This window comes from Carettochelys insculpta, chromosome 4 (genome assembly GCF_033958435.1).
Source record: "Carettochelys insculpta isolate YL-2023 chromosome 4, ASM3395843v1, whole genome shotgun sequence".
In the NCBI taxonomy this organism is placed as follows: Eukaryota; Metazoa; Chordata; order Testudines; family Carettochelyidae; genus Carettochelys; species Carettochelys insculpta.
Window position 1 is genome coordinate 88,674,839 of NC_134140.1, and position 21,616 is coordinate 88,696,454.

Here is a 21,616-nt window from a genome sequence, read left to right on the forward strand (position 1 = left end):
GTTCATCTCTGTGGTATCATGTATGCAAGTACTACAACATATTAATTTTGCTGTCAATGAGTAATAATTAAACTTTGCTCATGTAACCTTCAGTATCTTCACACCTGCACTAAAGTTCTGCTTATACTATGAATATGGAAAGAAGTATATTTTTCTGATACAGAAAACGGGAAAAACATGTTTTTATTTTAAATGCAACCCGGAATTCTCTCATAATCACTTGACTGGGAGCTGTAGTTTAAAAACAATATTATAAAACTTTAAATCAAATCATGCGTGTTGATGACAATTAAAAGATTAATGATTTTGTAGAAGCTGAATCATATATTTGAAGTTATATAGAAGCTATCTTGATTTTATTTACTTGTTGAAGCTTTATTTTACATCTGTACAACATGAGTTACAGACTCCTAAGAATTCTCGCAACTGTGAAGCACTTAAGTGCACGCTTAATTTGAATTATGTAATTATTCCCATTAATGTAAATAAACAGGCTTTCTTGAATTCTTTAAGTTAAACATGTGCTTAACTGTTTTTAGCTCAGGGTCTACGATATCCTCTTGTTTTCTTTCCGTTCTCTGTTTTAATGGAAAACTGATAGCACATATTATCTTAGTTTGAATTACTGAATTCTTTTAAATATGATAGAGATAGAAACATCAGAGCAGGTGCTTGGAAATTTAAGAAAAATGCTTATTCTAATCTGTAATTTATTTATGCAATAACATTTCTTTGAAAGTTTATTTAGAAGTTAGAAAACAAACCTTAAAGGAATATTGTGCTTTCTCTAACATGTGCAGTACTTTTCAGCTTTGTGTTGGACAAACGTACCGCTTTTCTTTCTCTATATCAAACAAACAAACCAGACTTTTTTTGCACCTTGAAGTCTAAGTTTGGTTTTCTGAAATCTAAAATAATATCCTTCAAAACTCTTAGGTTGACCCAGGTCTTGCTAATTTAAATAACTGAATTATTTCTTCTGTAATACTAGTGATTTCATGAGAATCTGAAATGAGTTCTAGGCTCAACTTCTGAAAAAAATGCCAAAAAAATATAAAGAGTAGCTTCTAACTTTCGAATTTGATATGTCTTCTTCACGTTGAGTGGGCAAAGAGATCTGAGAAACTGAATCATTCTTGCTTTTAGTTAATCTCTGCCTTTTACAAAGAAATCCTATTTTAATGTATGCATAAGCAGATTTCTAGTAATTTAAGAAATTGCCTTCAGAAGGATATGCCATTAGGCTTAGAATTAATATACATACTGAAACCCCATTTAAAAAAAAAAAGCTTTTTGTATTTGTGTTCTTTGTTGACTATCTTTTGAGAGAGTTTTTCTTAGCCTTTTTGAGGGTGCATTTCTATTCAATTTAATGTGAGTCCTATTTTTGCAACTGCATCCAAATTAGTGGACCCATTGGAGTTCTGTAGTGAAACAGGGATCTTCCTGTACTTATCCAATTGCAGGATCAGGGCTCTGAGCAGTAGTGCATATATACATACACCTTTCTGTTTGGATGTCAGATACAAACATTAATGCCAGACTTTTGACAGCAATATTGATTGAGCTATTTATAGTGATAAACACTATGGTTAGGTAGTACCAAAGCATGACTGCTTAAGGGAAAAGATTTAACCTGGTTGTAACAGATTGCTTCTGGATAGTTACATCCTTTGCCACTTGCCAGATGCTTCTGCTATACTTGAAGCCCTCCCTCAAGGGAGGGGAAAAGTGTCTTGTCATGCATAATGCAAGAGTGGGTGGGCAGACTGCCACTTGGAAATGTTTTCTGCTCTACATTTCTAACTGGCTAGTTAACAGGTTTGGTGTTACAATGCTGTTTGTATTGTTAAAAAAATGGATAGAACAAGCTGACCTTTTTTTTCCCCCAAAATAGCACTTCTAGGCAATTACAGAAATTATGCAGTTGAATGTTAATAGTGAAAAGTAATCAGTATTTTATATATCATTTCATTTTTCATCTGTTTTAACCAGTCTTCCAATATTGCTCTCCTTTTTATATTTTCTGGTTCAGCAGAGGTCACTTTGTAACAAATGGAGGGTTTGGAAAACAGGCACATCCTTTTGATAAAGCTGAATGTGCAAACCGGAGTGTTGCACACAAAAAGCTGATCTTGCAAGGTAATGAGCACCCTCACTTTTCATTGTTGTCATTCAATGGGTGGCGAGGATGCTCAGTACTTGAGAGAACTGAACCTAAAGTGGACAACTTTGCATGCAACTGAATGTGCAATTTGGGCATATGTAGGAGACCTTAGCCCTTGGTTTTGGTTAGTGTAATTTGAATGACAAATGTAGTGCTTTCAGTGCCTTCAAAAATCAGTATCCATTCACTTATTTACACCAATGAAACAGAGACAGTAGACAAAAAGTTCCTGAAATGATATGCTGTGTAAATATATTGTTACACAAGTTGTAGACACCTAATCTTTACTTAACACTTCAGTAATTCTACCGTAGACAATATTAGGAAGCCAGTGCTCTACTCATGCATCTCTCTCTATGCTTTTTGCAATAATGTGTAGTGATACTCATGCTCTTTTCAGGATAGGGTGTGGGCCAATGTGGGGAAGAGTTTAAACTGCATTATTGCAATGGTGGACAGACTGCTTGAAAAAGACAACAGCAGCAGTGGCATTAAGGAAAGTGAAAATGACCCTTCATCTGCAGATCGCATGGTATCTCATACAAGTGGTAAGAGACCAAGTTTTTATGATTGACTGAATAAATATGAAAAAAGTCACAATAAAATGAGCTGGAAAGAGTGAATAGGGTTTTTGATGAAAGCGCTGATAGTGTGGTTTTGCACATTCCTGGCCTTGAATGACAGAAAGCTGTTTATCAAATTGCATCTCTGTTGAACACTCAAGAACTGCTTGCAGTGCTCATTTTTGTGCTCTGTAACTACCTCATTGAAAGAGCAGTGTTTTCCTTTGAAGTGTCTGACATAATTTAATCTATTTTAGGTTTCCTCAAAAATATCATAAAAAAGCCCTGGAGCATATATTGACCCTTAAGGAAATTTTAATACCCCCTTTCTAAAAGTCTTTTGCTCATAAATCCTTTGCTGGCTACAAAATCAAATCATTTTTAGGATAGTTGCTTTTTTGTGAGATGGGTATTAGGCTTAAAAAAAGAACCAAGGAGAAAATTCTCTGATTCACAGACGTACTGATTCTTGGCTCCATTATTCTGCTCTTCTTATATGCCTGGATTTCTAATTGTTTTCAGAGAGAGGATGAAATATTAAAGCTGAGATCAGCTGTATAAATCCAAGATAAGAATATTGCTTTATGTTTGTTGCAATGAATGTAAAAGTGCCTCTTTATTGGAGTGCAGTATTCCAAGACTTAAGGAAATGGTCTTGGAAGCAGAACCAAATTCTGGGCTGCAAGCTGTTGGACAACCTACTCTTCCTTTTATTTGGGAGAAGAGTGCTTGATTTAGGCTATGTGCATATTCTTTATCCTGTAATTCCTTCTTTGTGCGTTTCCCACATTTTCATGTCTTCATTTTATAGCAAAGATATTTAAATAATTAGGAATTTATAAGATTTGGTTATTTAATTTGTTAAAGCTATAATTCTATTCACTTGTATACTGATGCTAGCATTTTAGCTGCAGCCCTAATTTTAATACATCTGTAAGGCCAATCTACTTCCCAGTACCAGAGATTTGGGCAAGACTGGCACCCAACTTTCTGCATCAAGTGTGTCATTGTATTTTTATAGTAGGGAGATGCAACATGTTTTACCTGTTTCAGTTGCTCCTGTGAGTTTCTCTGTATAGCAGGTGAGAGTCTACCTCAGCTGTACAATAAGGGGGTTGGATGGCAATTTTTTGGTCTATCCTTTATTCTCCACAAATAATTTATGGGGATGGGATATGGGCATAGTATGTGGATTCAGAAGTGTTCTACTTGGAATGTTTCTTATTTGATGGAGTCAGGTGTGAAATCTCACACATCAACAAGGAATACACTTCCTTTCCAAACTGTCTTTTGGAGGGGAAACTCATCAGTCTGGTCTCATAAAGAGAACAAAACTGAATTTTGATTTTCTTGTAGCCAATAAGTATCTGTTTCTCACATGGTGATTATGAGCCCTTGTTTGTTTTCTTCAACATCATGAAGTAATAGTAGGTTTTTTAGTGTTAAATATTGGATTGGTTTTGCAATGAGGCCTCTTTTACTCTACCTGTGTGTTAACTATGCATAGTTCTTTTATTTGAAGATGGCAAGGATCAGTTTGGTTGTAGAACAAGATTTTACATTAGTTTAGTTTTATTTAGCTCAACTGAGAAACTTTTAGACATGTACATGTCAGAAGTCCTCTGTCTACAAAAATAAGAAAGCCCAGAAATTCAGGTTTTAAATATCCATTTTTCCCATGCTCTTTCAAGCCTCAACAACGTTTTCCCTGTGGTGCTATTTAGACTGAAAGATACTTGATTGGCCCCATTCCATTTTTGTATTATATTGCATTTTTAGGTATAACAAAAGGGGGAAAAAGTTGCTGTTTGTTTAAAACGTACAAAACCACATGAAAAGTTAATTGGAGTCTTTTCCCCTCAGTGCCTCCCAAGCAAAATTAATATATTGCTCTCTGCTAAGAAACAGTACAGGGTCTTAATCTTATGAAACTGTAGGAGGGATCATTTGTTCAGTTCATAAAAATCCTATTTGAGAGCTGAAAATGGGCCAAGAATAAATAAACTTTGTAGTCACTGACACTGAAACGAATTCTGTATTTTTTAAAATGCTGCCCTTATTTTGTGTCAGATGTTTCCTAAGAGCCTGACCATGCTCCCACTGCAATTCATCTGAATTGAATTCAGTGAGAGCAGAAGTGGAGCCTATTAAAGGTCTTTTTCAGATTTCTTCAACATCTACTGTACTTTGTTACATACTGTGAATTTTTTACTTTGTTATATTTTATTTGTCACAGGATGCATCATCATTTCTGCTTAAGATAGAGTTGGGAATGGTGGGCCTAGAAACTGAAATGTTTTAAAAGTTGCCTCCTAGTGTAGGACTTACCTTTTAACATTGTCTCCACAATGTGGATGACTTTGAAGTGTTGGAGAGCAATAGGAACTAGTGTACTTCAAGTTGCGTAATACATTCTACTATACCTGTTTTAAGTTTTGCCATTCGAGGCCAACATTTTCCATGTCTGATCTTTGCCAAAAAGTGATATTTTTTCCTCTCCGTTTTAAGAGTGTGAGATGGAAGATTAAAGATATATGGTTAAGTACTCAGAAGTCAAGAAATGCAAGAGTCAAGGCGATAAAACTAAACTTTAATTCTGCTCCTTAAGGTATATGTAGTACATCATATCATTCCTCAAGTAATCCAGCCTAGTACCATGATATATTACAGCTATGGATACACAATTCTATCTTGCAGTGCTGCATACTATTTTGTGTGTGCAAGACAAAGTCCATTTATATGAAAATTTCTTAATGAATGTTACTTACATGTTAGACCACAGCTTAAACATAACGAAATTGAGTAACACTATGGCATGCTTAGGTCTCTAACTCAGTTAGCTTCCTAACTGATTGGCTCAGTCTTAAAACTGACCCTAAAAAAAGCTGTGCTTTTAAAAGGAAAATAAATACAATACATGATGAGATAACTAGATTATTAAAATACGTACCTTATAGAGACAAGAACTGATCACATAAAAGGTCTATCAGTAAAGATCTCTTTGACCGTTGTGCCAAAAATTAGTGTATTTTAAAAAATGGGGGAAATGTGACAGAATTCTTCACCTCTGTATCTAAGACTATAGAAAATGTTATGATGGTATGCCGGATTATCTGAGCAATAGGATGTGTTCCAATAATTAAGTACTGCATTGTGATGCATACCCAAAAGGTGAAAGCTAAGTCTTGTGTATATACTTCCTGAATTTTAGGGTGCATAGCATGTCTGTTGGATGAAATCTCCTAATTTTTTAAGTGTGAATACATTTGCTTTTTGCCTTGTCTCCCTTCATAGATACTTACCTATAAATAAGGTTTATGAACTCCTTAATCTATTTTTTTCTTGCAGTCTGACCATTGAGTAGATTCTCAAGGCTGAATATGAGATATCAGTTTCCAAGGTAACAGACTATGGTGTCATCAGCACAGGATTATGATTTCACTGCAGGATAAAGCAGAAAAAGAAGATAGGTTTTAAGGGAGAACATTAAGTGTTAGTGTTTTGCTGTGGAAAATTACTCGACAAACTTAATTTTCCCCCATAGCACTCTCACTCTGCATGTCCTATTTAAGGATTTCCAGTCTGTACCATGCAGTAGCCTGCTCTTTTGCAAGCACCATATTCTACATTCAACCTAGTGTACATGGTACAATTTGTATGTGGACAGACTGATAGAATAGTTTTATGGTACCATCTTCTCTCTGAAATTGAGAGGAAACCTGTGAGTTTGAATTTTAGTTATGTTCTCTGGGGAAACAGGACTTTCTGCACCTTAACCAGTATCTCTTTCTGTGACAGTGTAAAAGGTGGGGATCTGAAACAATGCCATGTTCCCTTTTTCATTTTTGTCCTCAAGTATGTAGTTTTCTGTATAAAAATTCCGCAGTGCAAATGCATTTTCTGTAAGCATTAGGTACCACCTACTTTCAGGAACAGGAACGTGGAAATTTCCCCAAGCTACTCTCTTGGGTTTCTGATTTTTCTATATGTCTTTTCTGCCCTGTCCCTTCTTTCACATTCTCCTTTTCTGTTGTTGTCCTGTGCAACCACTTTATTCTTTCCGCAGCTCCTATGTTTTCCTCTCCATTGCTCTTATTTTCTTTCTTATTCCTGTTTTCTTCCCTCTTTGTCTTTACTTAGTACACATGCTCTCTGCCTTTCTCAGTTACTCAAACAGTAAGACGGCCAGCTTCAACATGATTTCTATCTGCATTTCTACTAATCCTACTTTCTCCTAGCAATATGAATTAAATAAGAGATGATAGGAGGAAATGGTGTCTTTGTAAAAGATCTGTACTCAGCAGTGCAGGAGAGGGGCAGACAGTGTTTAAATGAATCAACGTTTTAACAAACATTTGTAAATAAACTTTATGGGACCATGGGAAACTTGATAAGTATTCCTCCTGCGAACTGAAATCATGCCAGATTATGAAATTGTGCCAGATTAGGTAAATTCAACCTGCACTATCAATTCAGAGCAAGACAGCAATTTTATGGCAAGTCTTCCTTGGTTCATTGCATTGCTTGTTTTTGATTTGACTTTCCCCATGTCTTATCCTCAGCCTTCCCTGCTAATTTTCAGTGTAGTTTCTGATTTCTCTCATAAACCGTGCTGTTGTCATGCTCATATTTTTGTGTGGTCAGATGGTTTCAGCCTCCACCATTACTCACTGTGAATTACAAGGGAAAAAATAAGGTTTTGGCAGTAGAATAGCAACCTCCATAAACTGAATTGTTCCAATTCAGTATCCAAGGTGTGCAGTTACAATGAACATTACAGCTGTTTCTGTCTTCCATACAGCAGAGGGGGCAGTGTAATTAGTTTATTTTATTTATTGCAGTAATACACAGGAGGCCTCTCAGGACTGAGGTCCCATTGTGCTAAATGCTCCACAAATATGTAATAAGACATGGGCCCTTCCCAAGAGGCTTAGATATTGTCTGTGAGTTAAGCCTAGCTGAAAGACCTAATTGGAGAGAGGAAGAAACTATCATCTGATAGTGCAGTTTGAAACTTTCTCATGTAGCACTCTTGGGACCTGACTAGTGCTAGAGGAGAGAATTTGCCAGATGATGGGAGGCCAATATTTTCTAGCACATTACTAGCATTTCCACTGCTTACTGGGCTCTTAGAAGACATTGAAGGGTAAATTAGAGCTAAATAACAGCACAGAACTCAGAGAGGCAGGACTGGTGGCTTTAAACAAACTTTATGGGAACCCAAGAAACTTGGCCACACCCATTTAACTAAAATCATGCCGGATTATGGAGTTTGGCAGATGAGAGTTTTATGGGTTAGAGAGGGTCAACCTGTACTAATCTGTCAAATATTTGAATCAAGAAGAATAAGATTTCTGAACTCTCTGTTTAAGAAACTGATATGAGAATAATTACACTTATCCCTTGATTTACTAATGTAATTCATTCTATGAAAACTGTGTAATGTGAAAATTCATAAATTGAAAATAAAATTCCCATTAATTTCAATGTAAAAATGTCTGCCTAGTTTCAACTCCCAGAAATATCAACCAGTATTTTTCCCACGTATGTTACAATACCATACAATCATAAAAATAAGAACAGTGCTACTTTATTGCTTTTTTATGACATTTATTACCAATAGTCAGTTCTTAGATAGTGGTGAAGAAGCATCGAATGTCTTCATGAATTTGTCACTTGCGTGTTGAACTCTGTTCTAAATGTGTGTCATTGTCATCAAGAGTTTGTGTAGCTGCCTCCAATGCACTGAAGTATTTTGAGAGTGTTTTAGTGTCCAGCAATTTTTGTGGTTCATTCAATTCTTCCTCCTCCTTTTCTGATAACCTTTCTCCATTCAGCTGAATTAGTGCTCCGTTAGTCAATTCTTCACCGTGTGACAATAACAGGTCTTGAACATCATCTGTGTCTACCTCATTGAATTCTGCTCGAGTTGCCAGTTGTTTGATAGAATTTGAATGTCTTTCACTTCACCCTGAAAACCATGAACATATTTTGGCAATAGCTTTTTCCAAACACCTTTCAGAATAATATGAGTAATTTTATTCTATGCAGTTATGATATTTTCTATAGCCAACTTGGCATTGTACTTCTTCTTCCACAAGTGCTTGCTTGTTGGTTTATCTTCTTCTGATGCAGCTATGAGATACCAGTTGCAGATAGTAAGCTTTAAATTTAGCAATGATGCCTTGGTCCATTGGCTGAAGGATGGATGTGATATTTGGGGTCAAAAAAACCCCACTCAAATGTTATTGCCATAGTCTTCAATATTGATAGGGTGATCAGGAGCATTATCAAGGATCAGCAGACATTTGTTATCCAGATTATTTTCATCACAGTATTTAGAGATGAATGATGAAAGGAAGCTTATTATGTAATGAGCAAAAACCTGCTTTGTCACCCATGTCTTTCTATTAGAATGCCAGACCACAAATATTGATGCCTTGTTTAAGACTTTAAGGACCCTCGGATTTTCCGAATGATCAACAAGGAAAGTCTTCAATTTCGCGTCGTCTTCTAAATTTCCACCAAGCAGTAACATCAGACGATCCTTCAATGCCTTGAAACCTGTGGCTTTTGTTTTACCCCTTGAAATAAAGAGAAGGGATTCTTTTCCAGAAAAAACCCATTCCACCAACATTAAAGATTTGTTTTGGAGAATATCCACCTTCATCAATTATTTGTTGCAGTGCAGCTGGGAAAATGTTAGCTTCCTGAATATCAGCAGATGCTGGTTTGCCTGTAACGTGCCGACTATGATAATGTTAACACACTAAAACACTCAAAACAACCACAATTTGCCTTGAATGTTACCTCAGCAGTCCCAGTTTGCCTCTCTTCCTTGGGTTTCTTCTTCAGGTCCTCAGACAAAGACAGGGCTTTCTCTCTTATGATAAGGAAGCTCAAAGGCATGTTACGTTCATTATGTCTGTCAAGCCAATCTATTAAACTTCATTGAAGTTAACTCATTATTTCATCCCTGGCCTTTGTTGTTTGACGCAACTTCTAGCTACACCAATGTATGTGTCTGCCATTTCTTTTATCTTTCTGCACAAAGATCATACATCTGTCGATGCTGCCAAGTTCATTGCCAAACATATGTCTTTTGATTGCTGGCTCTCTTCAATTTTCATAACTTCAAGTTTGGTAGCCACCGAGATTGCTTTCCTTGGTTTCTTGGCCTTAAAGATAGCTCCTGAAGAAACTTTTTCGTGTCTAGAACCCATGATGATCACAAATAACAAAGATATTTAAAGATTAGTATCGCTCACAGTCCAGGTGACATGAACACAATGAAGCGAGCAAACCAACTGGGAAGAGCGGCTCAGGAAAATGAGTCAAACTTGCAATGAATTCTGCTGTATTCCTCTGAGTTCGTTACTCGTGAAGCAGATGCTCGGATGATGGTTGTTTCTTCTTTGTAGCGAAAATATGTTCATAAATTGAGAAATAGGTATAAATTTACATTGTTGTAGCAAAAACTTGTAATTGAGGGGTACGTGTGTTTCTGTCATGTTCAAGTAAAATATTTTTTTAACTAAGAGGATTCTTTATTTTGTACCATGTGAAGCACTTCTTTCTGTTTCTTCCCTGGAGACATTAGAATATAAACTGTTTAATTTTGGACATTAAGACAACACTGTTGGTCCTTTATTATGCCCTTTCACCTTTTTCATATTGTGTCACTGATTAGTTTATGATGACAAGTATCAGAGGGGTAGCCATGTTATTCTATATCCACAAAAATAACGAAGTGGGTCTTTGCCACGAAAAATCTGATACTCTTTGATGCACCACCAGATTTCTCACTGTTTTTGAATAATTTATGTGTGTAGTTCAGGTGCTACCAGAGAAAATGTGAGAAATGAGGTCATGCAGCGAAATTATTCATAGTTTCCAGCCCCATCCACCTTTTATTTATCATAGCTCCCACTTCCTTCTGCTTGCTAGTGTCACTCATCCTATTTCAATGTTGAGGCAGCTGAAAGCCACAGAAGACCGTAGCAGTTTCATTCCCTTTAAGGGATACAGTAAACCTGCAAAGTGCATGATTTTGAGTTGCACTTAACTCACATTAACACAAGTTAAGTGCAACTCAAAATCCCACTTCCACTCGCTCAACACCCCCTGGCCCCACATGGCTCCGGTTCAACCCCCCGCCAGTCCCACTTACCATCTGAGCACAGCTCCAGCGCACCCCTCCTCCATGGTCAGCTCTAACTCAACCCTCCCACCCTAGTTCAAATCCCCACAACCTGGCTCACCTTCTCCGCAAGTGGTTCTAGCTCAACTCCCACCACCCTGGTTCAACCCCCTGTGTGCAGCTCCAGCTTACCACCCCCACATGCAGCCCCAGTTCAACGCCCCCGAAGGCTGGCTTGCCACCTGAGCATGGCTCTGACTACCCTCTCCCCTCCATGCGTGGCTCTGGCTCAACTCCACCCCCCACCCTCATGCAGCCCTAACACACCCCTGGCTTAACCACCCTGCCCCCCTACGATGGCCCTAACTCACCACCATGCTTAACCCTCCCCAACTGTGCACCCCAACCCCAGGACTTACCTTCCAAAAGAGCTCCAGGTGCTCCTGCTGCTCCCCCGGCTGCAGAATGTGCATTCCATTTGGGAAAAAGCCATCCCCAACTTATGCAAAACTCAAGGTATGCAAGGGTGCGTGGGAATGTAACCCCTGCGTAAATCAAGGCACTACTGTATTATGGTATTGGCTCAGATATCATACTCTGCAGAGGAGTATTTTGTATCACTTCCTTCTGCCTCAGGAATTTCATTAAGAAAATGCAGTTTTAAAAGCTGTAGTCATGATTCCAAGGCAATTGATCATCCCCTGCTGTGGAATGAGTCAGTGGTTTTCAGTCAAGACTGCCTTCTGGCGTTCCAGGCCATACCCCCTCAATGACAGCAGTGCATAATTTGGAGCTGTGCTGTCTGACTGCAGACCCTGTGGTTACAGCTAGTGAGTTTTGCAAATAAAACCACTGGAACATCCACACGCAAAATGCATTTTGTCAACACTATGTTGACAAAAGTCGGCATTTCCGCCAACAACCTTCTGCCTCTCTCAGATGAGGAAGAGTGTCTTTTGTCGACAGGTTCTGTCAAAAAAAAAAGGTGTGTGGATGCTCTGGGGGAGGGCTCTTCTCTTGACAGGGTGTCCAGGACGATAAGCAGCCTTCTGTGCGGTGTTTCCATGTGCCTGCTTTGTCAAGAGAGTAGCCAGGCAATCCAATCACTCTGCCAACAGAGTGGAGCGCTCTTCCAATTGGTTTTTGCATGTGGCCACACTCTGTTGATGCAAGTTTTGTCAGGAATTCTCTTCCAACAGTGACTTCGGTTGATAGATCAGTGTAGTTTAACCATAGCCTGTGAGTGGCGAGGAGGAAGAGGGATGAGGAGATCTTGCACCTCAGCCATTCTTCTCAAGGCTTGTCCTAGTACCCTAAGTCATGACTGGAAAAGGCAGCACAAATTAGGGTTGAATCTGGCTCAGACTTTTAAACAGCAGTGTTTTCTGTTTATCGAGCAAAGCTCCTCAGGGTATATGTACATTGCAATAAAACACCTGTTGCTGGCCTGTATCAACTAAATTGGCTCACAGGACAATAAAAGTGAAATGTAGATGTTCAGGTTGAAGCCTGAGCTTTGCAGCCCCATGAAAGTAGGAAGGTTCCCAGAGCCTGGGCTCCAGCATGAATCCAAATTTCATCACTGCAACTTTATATCCCACCCTGTCTGAGGCTTGTGAGCCCAAGTCAGCTGACACAGACCAGCCATGGGTGTTTTCTTGCAGTGCAGACATACTCTCAGATATGAGACAATTGTAGTGCCCCCAGGTCTGCTTAGGTCAGTAATAAAGTCCAAAGCTTAGTGGGGCTTTTTTTTTCCATATAAATCATAGACGGTGGTTCCCCAAAAGCAGCCTAATAACAGTAAAGAGCAAAGGGCAAAAACAAAAATTTCCCAGTTGAATTCATGAAAATATCATTTGAGCACATTGTTGTCAGTTTTTTAAATGGTTAAATTTCTGGCAATTTATCTTCAGCCTCGTCAGGTAGTTAAGCCATTAGCCAACCAAAATAACACTTTCTGCATAGCATAAAAAATATTTGGCACTAGAAGGTGATCCATGACTGAATTTTTCTTTCACTTTTAGCGAGTGTGTGTGTGTGTGTGTGTGTGTGTGTGTGTTTGGGAAGAGAATTAAGAACATAAATGAAATAAGCCTGTGGTGGTGTACAGTTTATACTCAGAGGAGTGTGTGCATGTATGTGTATGTGTGTGCGCGTACAACTTGATCCATCAGGTATTATCATGTGCAACTTCTGCTAGTGTTAATGTGAACTGTGCATATAAATCCATCCAAACCAAAATATGGTTGTGCATGGGACTGGAAGGCTCCTGGGACAAGTAAAAGGATGCAGAGCTTTTCACCTGCTCATTGAAACCGGGCTCTGTGGAGTAGCAAGCAGAATTGTTTGATGGCTGTTCAGAGATCTGTGTGGCATGAGCTAGTGATCGTGGTTCAGATCCTAGTGGACGAGTATCTGCACCTGAAAATCCACCATCACAACTGACATCCTTGTGGTGTGTTTAAGAGCCCCCGAGGATTGAATAGCCATGGAAGCATATAGGGCCCAGAGGGGATGCTTGTACTGCTCCATGGATAGAAGTGCTTTTTCTCCAGGCCTGGCCTTCTTGGTCTTGTTCAAGGATTAATATTTCTGTTAAAATACTACAAATAAATGAGACTATGTCTTCAGTAGGTAAAATCTCTATTTCTAAATGTAAAGGGCTATTCTAGTGTTATAAAAAGGAATCATATATGGTGATGCAATTATGTTTGAGACTTATTTTCTAGCTCCACCTACTGGAAATTAAAAGTATTCTGTGTTGAGTGAATGAAAGAAAGTTCAGTGTAAACAATCAATCAGGTGACAGAGAGATGCAAGTAATTTAGTTCAGTCTGAGTAATTATATCTTACACCCTGCAGTGGAAAACCAACTCTTTTTATATTTTACAATAACCTGCTAGTATTGTCCAAAACTGAATGCGTTCCTCATCCTAGATCGTCAGCCTAAATGTAGTGGAAAACTGCTTTTTGAAACATAACTAAGTAGGTATGTGTTGTAAGGGATATAACTATTTTGAAGGGTAATTTTGCTGGCTTTACTTACTGTTTGTGGACTTTTACACTTCACCATGAGATGAGATGTTTTTAGATATTTGGGGTGAGAATTTTTGTTTTTTAAAGGAAATTGTTCTTATGTTTGTTTGTATGTATTCTTGTTTATTTAATACACAAGGTCAACTTCCAAAAGTTATGTTAATTAACCAGGCATGCCTTGTTTTCATCACTCTGTGTGTGTGATGATACTACAACCACAGTTGCTGGGAGATGTCCACAGATTGCTCAGGTGCTTGCTATAAAAAGTGGTTTTGGTTCACACAGCAAGTTTCCGGTTACTAAATCTCAAATGATTATTCTGAAGTAATGAGATGGTTTGATTGGTGATATGAGATATAAAACCAACGTTCTGAGTACTTCTTATAACTGTGGAGAATAAAATTAGTACTTCGACACTTCTAGATCTTAAAGAGCACTTTAACTAAAGTGATACAAGTTGAACCTCTTTACTCTGGAACTCTCTGGTCTGGCAACATCTGTTGTCTGGCATGATTTTAGTTAGCCAGGTGACAACTTATCATAGATGTGGCCAAGTCTCCCGTGGTCCCACAAAGCTTATTTAAAGTCATCAGCCTTAGCTCTGAGTGTTCTGTGCTGCTACTTGTCTCTAGCTTACCCCCTAAATGTCTTCTAAGCACCCACTGAGCAATGGAAGTGTTGATAAAGCAGCTAGAAAATATTGACCTCCTGTGGTTCAGCAAATTCTCTGGTTTGGCACCAGTCAGGTCCTGAGAGTGTTGGACGAGAGAAGTTCAACCTGTATGGGAATTAATATGAAGTACTGCCAACACTGGAATGAGTAGTGGGTTTTATTCTGTTGTCCAGCATAAATTTCGGTTTTAATAACTAGAATTCTGTCCATGCCTAACGAAGTTTCAGTTGGATATAATATTCTCCACTTCCTATTATGTAGTCTACTAAGTGTTCTAGAACAGCTGCTGCTGTCAATCTCAGAAGTGACTTTGTTTTGGTAATAGTTTAAATGTTGTGTGTATGTCCTGAAATCTCCTCACATGAAAATACAGGATGAACCTCTCTAATCCAGAACTCTCTCATCTGGCAACATCTGTAATTGGGCATGATTTTAGCGAGCCAACGATCACTTATCATGGGTGCGACCAAGTTCCCTGCAGTCCCATAAAGTTTGTTTACAGCTACCAGTCCTGGCTCTCAGTGTTTTGTGTTGTTATTTAGTTATAATTTACCCCTACATGTCTTCTAAGAGCCCAGTAAGCAGTGGAAGTGTTGGTAATTCTGCTACACAACATTGACCTCCCATGGTCCAGCAAATTCTCTCATCCAGCACCGGTCAGGTCCAAAGGGTGTCGGACCAGAGAGGTTCAACCTGTACTGTATTAATTGGAGTGTACAGTAAACCCCTGAAATACGTGGCTTCAAGTTGCACATAACTTGCTTTAATGTGAGCTAAGCACAACTTGAAGCTGCTCTGCTTAAAGCCCCTTCTCCCTGCCTTCCCCCAGCCACGCAGCTGTCAGCCTGACAGCAGTGCTGCTGGGGGAAGGCAGGGAGAAGCAGCCAGGAAACTGACCATCTCTGGCAGGCTGTTCAGTTTCCTGCATCCCACAAGAGGCGGCGAGCTGGGAACCATGACTCCCCACCCCAACTTGGGTGAAAAGTTGAGTTACGCTGGAGTTGCAGGTACGCAACCCCTGTGTAACTCAAGATTTTACTGTAGTTAGGCTCTGTGTTTGTACTGAGTTAGTATCCACTCTTGTGAAGTCCCTAAAGCTTCTGGGAGATACAGTCCTGCAGAACTTCCAAATTCCACAGGAGCCAGCCATCAGTCCTGCAGCATTGATAAATTTTACAGGACTGAAGCTCCCTGGAAGACTCCTTCCCTCCTCTCTTTCCTGCTGAGCTGGCTTTATGCTATACTCAGGGTACAACTGATTATATGAACCCACCTTTCTGAAGGTAGTGGGATTATTCACAAAATGAGGATTCTGCTGTGTTTGCAGGGTGCATTTGGGACATTTCATTAAGTAAAGAAATTAAAAGTATGCTTTTATATGATACCTTTTCCTTACTTATTGTACAGTGAGTATAGATGATACGGGCCTGAGGTCCTGCGTAGGAATTGCCATTCTTACCTAGCTGTCATTCAAATACTCTAATCTGTTTCCTGATACGTTAACAGTGAATAAAACCTGATGCTATAGAAGTTCACTCTCACTACAACAGGTGCACGGAGTCTTACGTGGAGTAATTTGGGAAGGAGACAAACATTCAGGTGACTTGCTATTTAGATTGTAAGTTCTTCAGAGCAGGAACTTTCTGCCACTCGGTTTGCACAGTGTCTTGCACGATGAGTACCTATTCTTTGTAGCTCCTTAGGCATAATAGTAAATAATAATAATAACCCTAAAATGAAATCTGATAATTGTGACTTGCTTGTAACCACTAAGTATGTCATATAAAATCAGAAAGTCATATAAGTGTTAATTTTTCTGACCATTAATATAACTTGTCTGGCTTTTTAAAAAAAAATCCTGTCACAGCATGAGCCTCAATAATTCCTTGAAGCAGTGAACTCCATATGTAACATGCACAACCATTTTCTTTTGATTACAAATGTGATATGCCTTCCCAAAACTGCCTTCTTTCCTGGGAGCCAGGCCAGGGCTGTCTGGGAACCTGGGAAGAGCTGGGGCTAGGGCCGCACTTGTTTGGCTGCCTGGGGGAAGTTGGGGCTGGGACTGGGGCTGTCTGGCCCTCCAGCCATAAGGCTCTGTGGCTGGCTAGGAAGGTTGGGGCCACGCCACTTCCTTGGGGAGGGTACTAAGTGGTCAGGTGCTATGAGCCGTAACCTGGCGTGGGGCTGGGCTAGGTTCTGGGATGGGGGTGATGGAAGGGCGGAGTCTTGGGCTGAAGGGTCCAGGCTAGGAACTGCCTTCTCCAGATGGGCCTTCACCCACCGCCCATGCTTAGAGTATGTCTTCACTGCCCCTAGAAGTTAGTCACTGAGCCAGAGCACAAAAATATCAGTGTGGGTGTTCCAGCTCAGGCTCTTAATGCTCCCCAGACTTCTGGGCTTCAGAACCTGAGCTCCAGCCTACGTCAGAATGCCCATGAGGCACTGCAGTAGCACAAGCCCTGCTCGTGCAAGCCTGTCTGCCCAGACTGGCAGGCTCACTCCTAACTTCTGTGTAGATATTACCATCTCTGCCTCTTGAAATTGGATGTATGTCAATTGTGCTTTTGAAGCTATTTTAATGTGATCTTGTTTATTACCATACAAGGAACGAAAACACCTGTCATATTAATACTGGGACACTAAACTCTGCTCTTACCACACACAAAATGATGTCTCGGGCTCAGTTTATGTTGTGTGTTCCAGTCTCATTCATTATTGTATTTGCTTTCTTAAGCAAACAGTTTTATTTAATAGATTCATAGGTTTTAAGGCCGGAAGGAGCCAAATCATCTAGTCGGACTTACTTTGTGTCTTTACATTACTCTGTTACCCTGGTCTTGAGCCCAATAGCTTGTGTGGTGTTTGGTCAGATAATTTTTCACAGAGTTACAGACCGTCAGGACAGAAGGGACAACTGTGATCACAGAATTTCCCCCACATAAGTTCTGCTGGAACTAGAAAGGCATCCAGGCTCAATGTGAAACGATCTGGAGATGGAGAATCTATCACTACTTCCCTTACAAGTTTGTTCCAGTGGTTAATTGCTATCATGGTTCAAATGTGTGCTAATTTAAATGTGTCTGGCTTCAGCTTCTAAGCATGGATTTTTGTGGCCTTCTCCACTGGATTGATGAGTTTGTTAGCACTTGATATTTTTCCTCTGTCCAAGGTACTTGCATGCTGTAGTCAAGTCACCTTTTCATCTTTCTGATAAACTAAAACCGATCACACTCTTTAAATCTCTCACTGAAAGGCATTGTCTTCAGACCTTCAGTCATTTTTGTGTGTCTTCTCCAGTCCTTTCCTAATTTTTCCTTTTGAATCTGTGGGATTTAGAACTGTATACAGCATTTCAATCTCCAGCTCCCCAATGCCATATAAAGAGATATAATGACCAGGCTGTCTCTAGGCAGATGCAAGATGTGCATTTGCATAAGGCACCAAAAAAAGTGGGGCACCAAATTTTCACGCAGCTGCATGTGCTATTCTCAGCCAGCAGCACCAGGGCTGCCTTTTCCCTGACCCTGCACTGCCCACTGGTGTCTTTCGCCAATGCTGGGGAGTGGCAAAGAGGAGCCCAGACAGCCTCAGCAACCATGCTCTGCACTGTCCACCCCACCAGAGGCTTGTACCGATCGGTGGTGCGAGGGGCAGGGATGAGGAGAGAAGGCGGCTCAGTGGCCCATCAGGCCATTTCTAGCTGCTGCATGCAGCAGAGAGCTGGGTCCCCCAAAGCATAACTCCCATCTCCTCCCTGCACTCTTGGGCCCTGGCTGGACCTGGGGAGGGTGCACTAGTGGAGGATGCTACATAGCCAACTGCCCCTTGCCCCATGAGCCTGCCCTGGCCTCACCACTATTCAGTTGCTAAAGCCAGGGAGCATTGGCGACCATGCTGGGCTGGAAAAGTCGTGTGGATGGACCTGACCCCATGGGTGCCCCCTATTCCAGATAAGCTCCCTCAGCCCAAGCCCTATGAAGCAACTGCAGACCCAGTTCCCCCTACCCCTTTCCACCCACCACAAGCACCCTGGGGAACAGGTGGAAGACTGAACCCCTTCCCTGTGCCATGTTCTTCCACAACTGCCCCTGGGGGAGATGCCGTTCCACCCGCCCTTCCAGCAACGCCTGTGGTCTAGGGAGGAACGTGGGTCAGATAAGCTTTTAAACCATTTTCCAATTTGCCCCAGTTTCATACTAAAATTAATTCAAGTCACGATAGTTCATACAAGAGGCTCTGTCTTGGGGCGAGGGGGGGCAGGCAAATGGGCAGGCAGCTGTGGAGCAACCTGGCCCCTGAGCAGGTTTTTTTTTTTTTTTTTTTTGCAGGAGTTGTGTTCTCTCCCCACACAAGAGTCAGTGGGGCACTAGTTTAATCATCCTGCATGGGGTCCCATAAATTCTAAGGATGGCCCTAATAATCACCTCCCTACCCTTCCTCTGTTTATATGTCCAAGCATCATGCTGGACTTTTTGCCCCAGAACTGCCCTGCAAGCTCATGTTGAGTGTACTGTGACCTGTAAATCCTTTTCAGAGTCACTGCTTTTCAGGGTACTGTCGCCCATTTGGTACATTTGACCTGCATTCCTTTTCATTTGGCTTTCATAAAACACATATGAATGGACCTAATATATCAAGCAAGATCTAGATCACTGGATAATTGCCCGGGCTTTATTATTTCCTGCAACCTAGCATTTCAAATATTTCGTTTATCCTTCATAATTTCCTACTCATAACACACACTTTAGTCAGAATTTAGTTTATGTGTATATATTTTCAAATCGTAGTCTAAATTAACTGCCCCCCAGGACAACTGTCTTTCCTTGCCTTATATACCTTTCCAATTTGCCATGATCTCCAACTTAAAATATGACAAAGAGATAGCCGTGTTAGTCTGTAGTCTATCAAAACAAAAAAGCAGTCAAGTAGCACTTTAAAGACTAGCAAAATAATTTATTAGGTGATGAATTTTTGTGGGACAGACCCACTTCTTCAGATCATGAAGAAGTGGGTCTGTCCCATGAAAGCTCGTCCCCTAACAAATTATTTTGCTAGTCTTTAAAGTGCTACTTGACTGCTTTTTTTGTTTTAACTTACAATATGTATTTAAATGGAACATATTTTCATTGTCTGTGATCCTTAATTACAACAATCCACAGCAAATATGTCTTCCTGTATGTTATTTATTGTGTCACATGGTATAAATCTAATCTTGTGTTCTCTACGCATTTTAATTCTCTACTGTATCGTTCTTATGGTAAGGTAAAGAAAAACTGGACAGAAATCTTGGTCTGATATATTAGAGATTAGACAAACCCTGGGAGGTTTGGTTGTAGATCTGGTTTTGTTAATACTTGCCAGGTCCAAGTATGTGGTACTGATGGTGGCCCAGTTTGGATGATTCCAGTTTTCGTCAGTCCCTAGATACATTTGCTATATTCCTCTTCAGTTCACACAAACGTTACATTCGTAAAAGTATTCTGTTGTTTGGAAATAATGTTATTTTTAATATGAAAGTAAATAACGCATCAAAAGTTATTTGAAATGTTGTGATACATCATTATTTAAATCTGGACATCAAACTCCCAAAGTCATTTTATTATCTTTAAATTACGTCTCTCTCGTAATGTTTTTTTAATCAGTTGCGCGCCTACCTTATAGCAGCTCCATCTCAGTTGTATGTTTCTTGAGATGGTCATGCAAGACACTATCAAAAGCCTTTCTAAAGTCAAGATGTATCACTTCCCCTCTAGCCACAAGGTTTTTTTTTACCCTGTCAAAGAAAGTTATTGAGTTGGTTTGATATGATTTGTTCTTGACAAATCCTTCCTGAATGTTACTTATCTTCTAGAAGATATTTGCAAATTGCTTAATTATTTGCTCTATTATCTTTCCTTATTGATCTGTAATTCCACATCTGTAATCCTTATATCCTTTCCCCTTTACCAATCATAGCTCCATGAACTTCAAGTGAACTATAACAATTTACACACCTGGCCTCATGCCTTCTTGCATACTTTGTACAGAGCTCTGAACTAGTATTGTGCTATGGAAATAATAACACAAGTAAATATGGCAGTAAGATATATACAGGCATATTTCTTGAAGTGAAATTTAGTCACAGTTCCCACCCTGTGTGTGTAGGTTAGAGATTAGGAAGATACACAAAGGGAAGGAAGTGAGATGAATCTTTTCTGTAGTATAACCATTTCATGGAGCTTGCTCTAGCCTAATGGTCTGGGGAGGACTGTAGGATCTACATAGCCACCTTCTCTGTCTCCTGAGAAGACACTTGATCCACAGTTTTTTCCACAGTATAACTAGTCTTCATTTTCTGTATTGTTACAGGTGACTGGTATGAGCAGCTTTATCCTCTGATAATTACACTCAAGGATTGCATGGGAGAGGTGGTGACAAGGGCAAAGCAATCAATGACTTTTGTTCTACTTCAGGAACTTGCATGTGGCTTGCCACAGTGTCTGATGCTGACCTTAAGAAGAGACATTGTCTTTAGTCAAGCAGTAGGTGCTTCTCGAGTCATTGTTTTTCTGTTTTAAGTGCCGTTTGTTTACATGGTTGAAATTAATCATGATATACATGCAGGTATTCGTCCCTCCTTTTAACATAATACAACCTCTTAATTTGTTTTAATTCATCCCCTACCATTTTCTGTACGATGAAGATTGATTTAGGTTGGTCTGATTATTAGGTTGGTTTTCAAAGAAGCCTAAGGGACTTAAATAAACAAATGTCAATGAATTTAAATAGAGGTTCAGTGCTTAATTTCCTTAGGTTCCTTTGAAAACTCCTATGTTAAATATTAATAGACTTAAGGGCATCATTCTGATCTCAGTTACAGAAGTGTGAATCAGACCTAACACCACGTGGAGTGAGTAAAGTTTCATGGTTGTAAAGCCAGTTTAAGGTGAGAATATGATCCATATATTTTACATGTATGTTGCCTACAGAACACCATGATAGACAACTGAGGTCAAATGTATTCACCAAACATTCATGTCCATCATGTCCCT

General features: G+C 39.8%; 1 protein-coding gene across 2 annotated transcripts in view; it reads left to right on the forward strand.

The window, feature by feature from the left end:
• INPP4B (inositol polyphosphate-4-phosphatase type II B) overlaps window positions 1-21,616 on the forward strand; it is a 295,449-nt gene that overhangs the window by 204,983 nt on the left and 68,850 nt on the right. For both annotated transcript variants that reach the window (XM_074991914.1, XM_074991915.1), the window contains 2 exons: window positions 2,568-2,715; window positions 20,934-21,106. In XM_074991914.1, coding sequence (XP_074848015.1) covers window positions 2,568-2,715; window positions 20,934-21,106 — 321 coding nt within the window. The remainder of the gene's footprint in view (window positions 1-2,567; window positions 2,716-20,933; window positions 21,107-21,616) is intronic.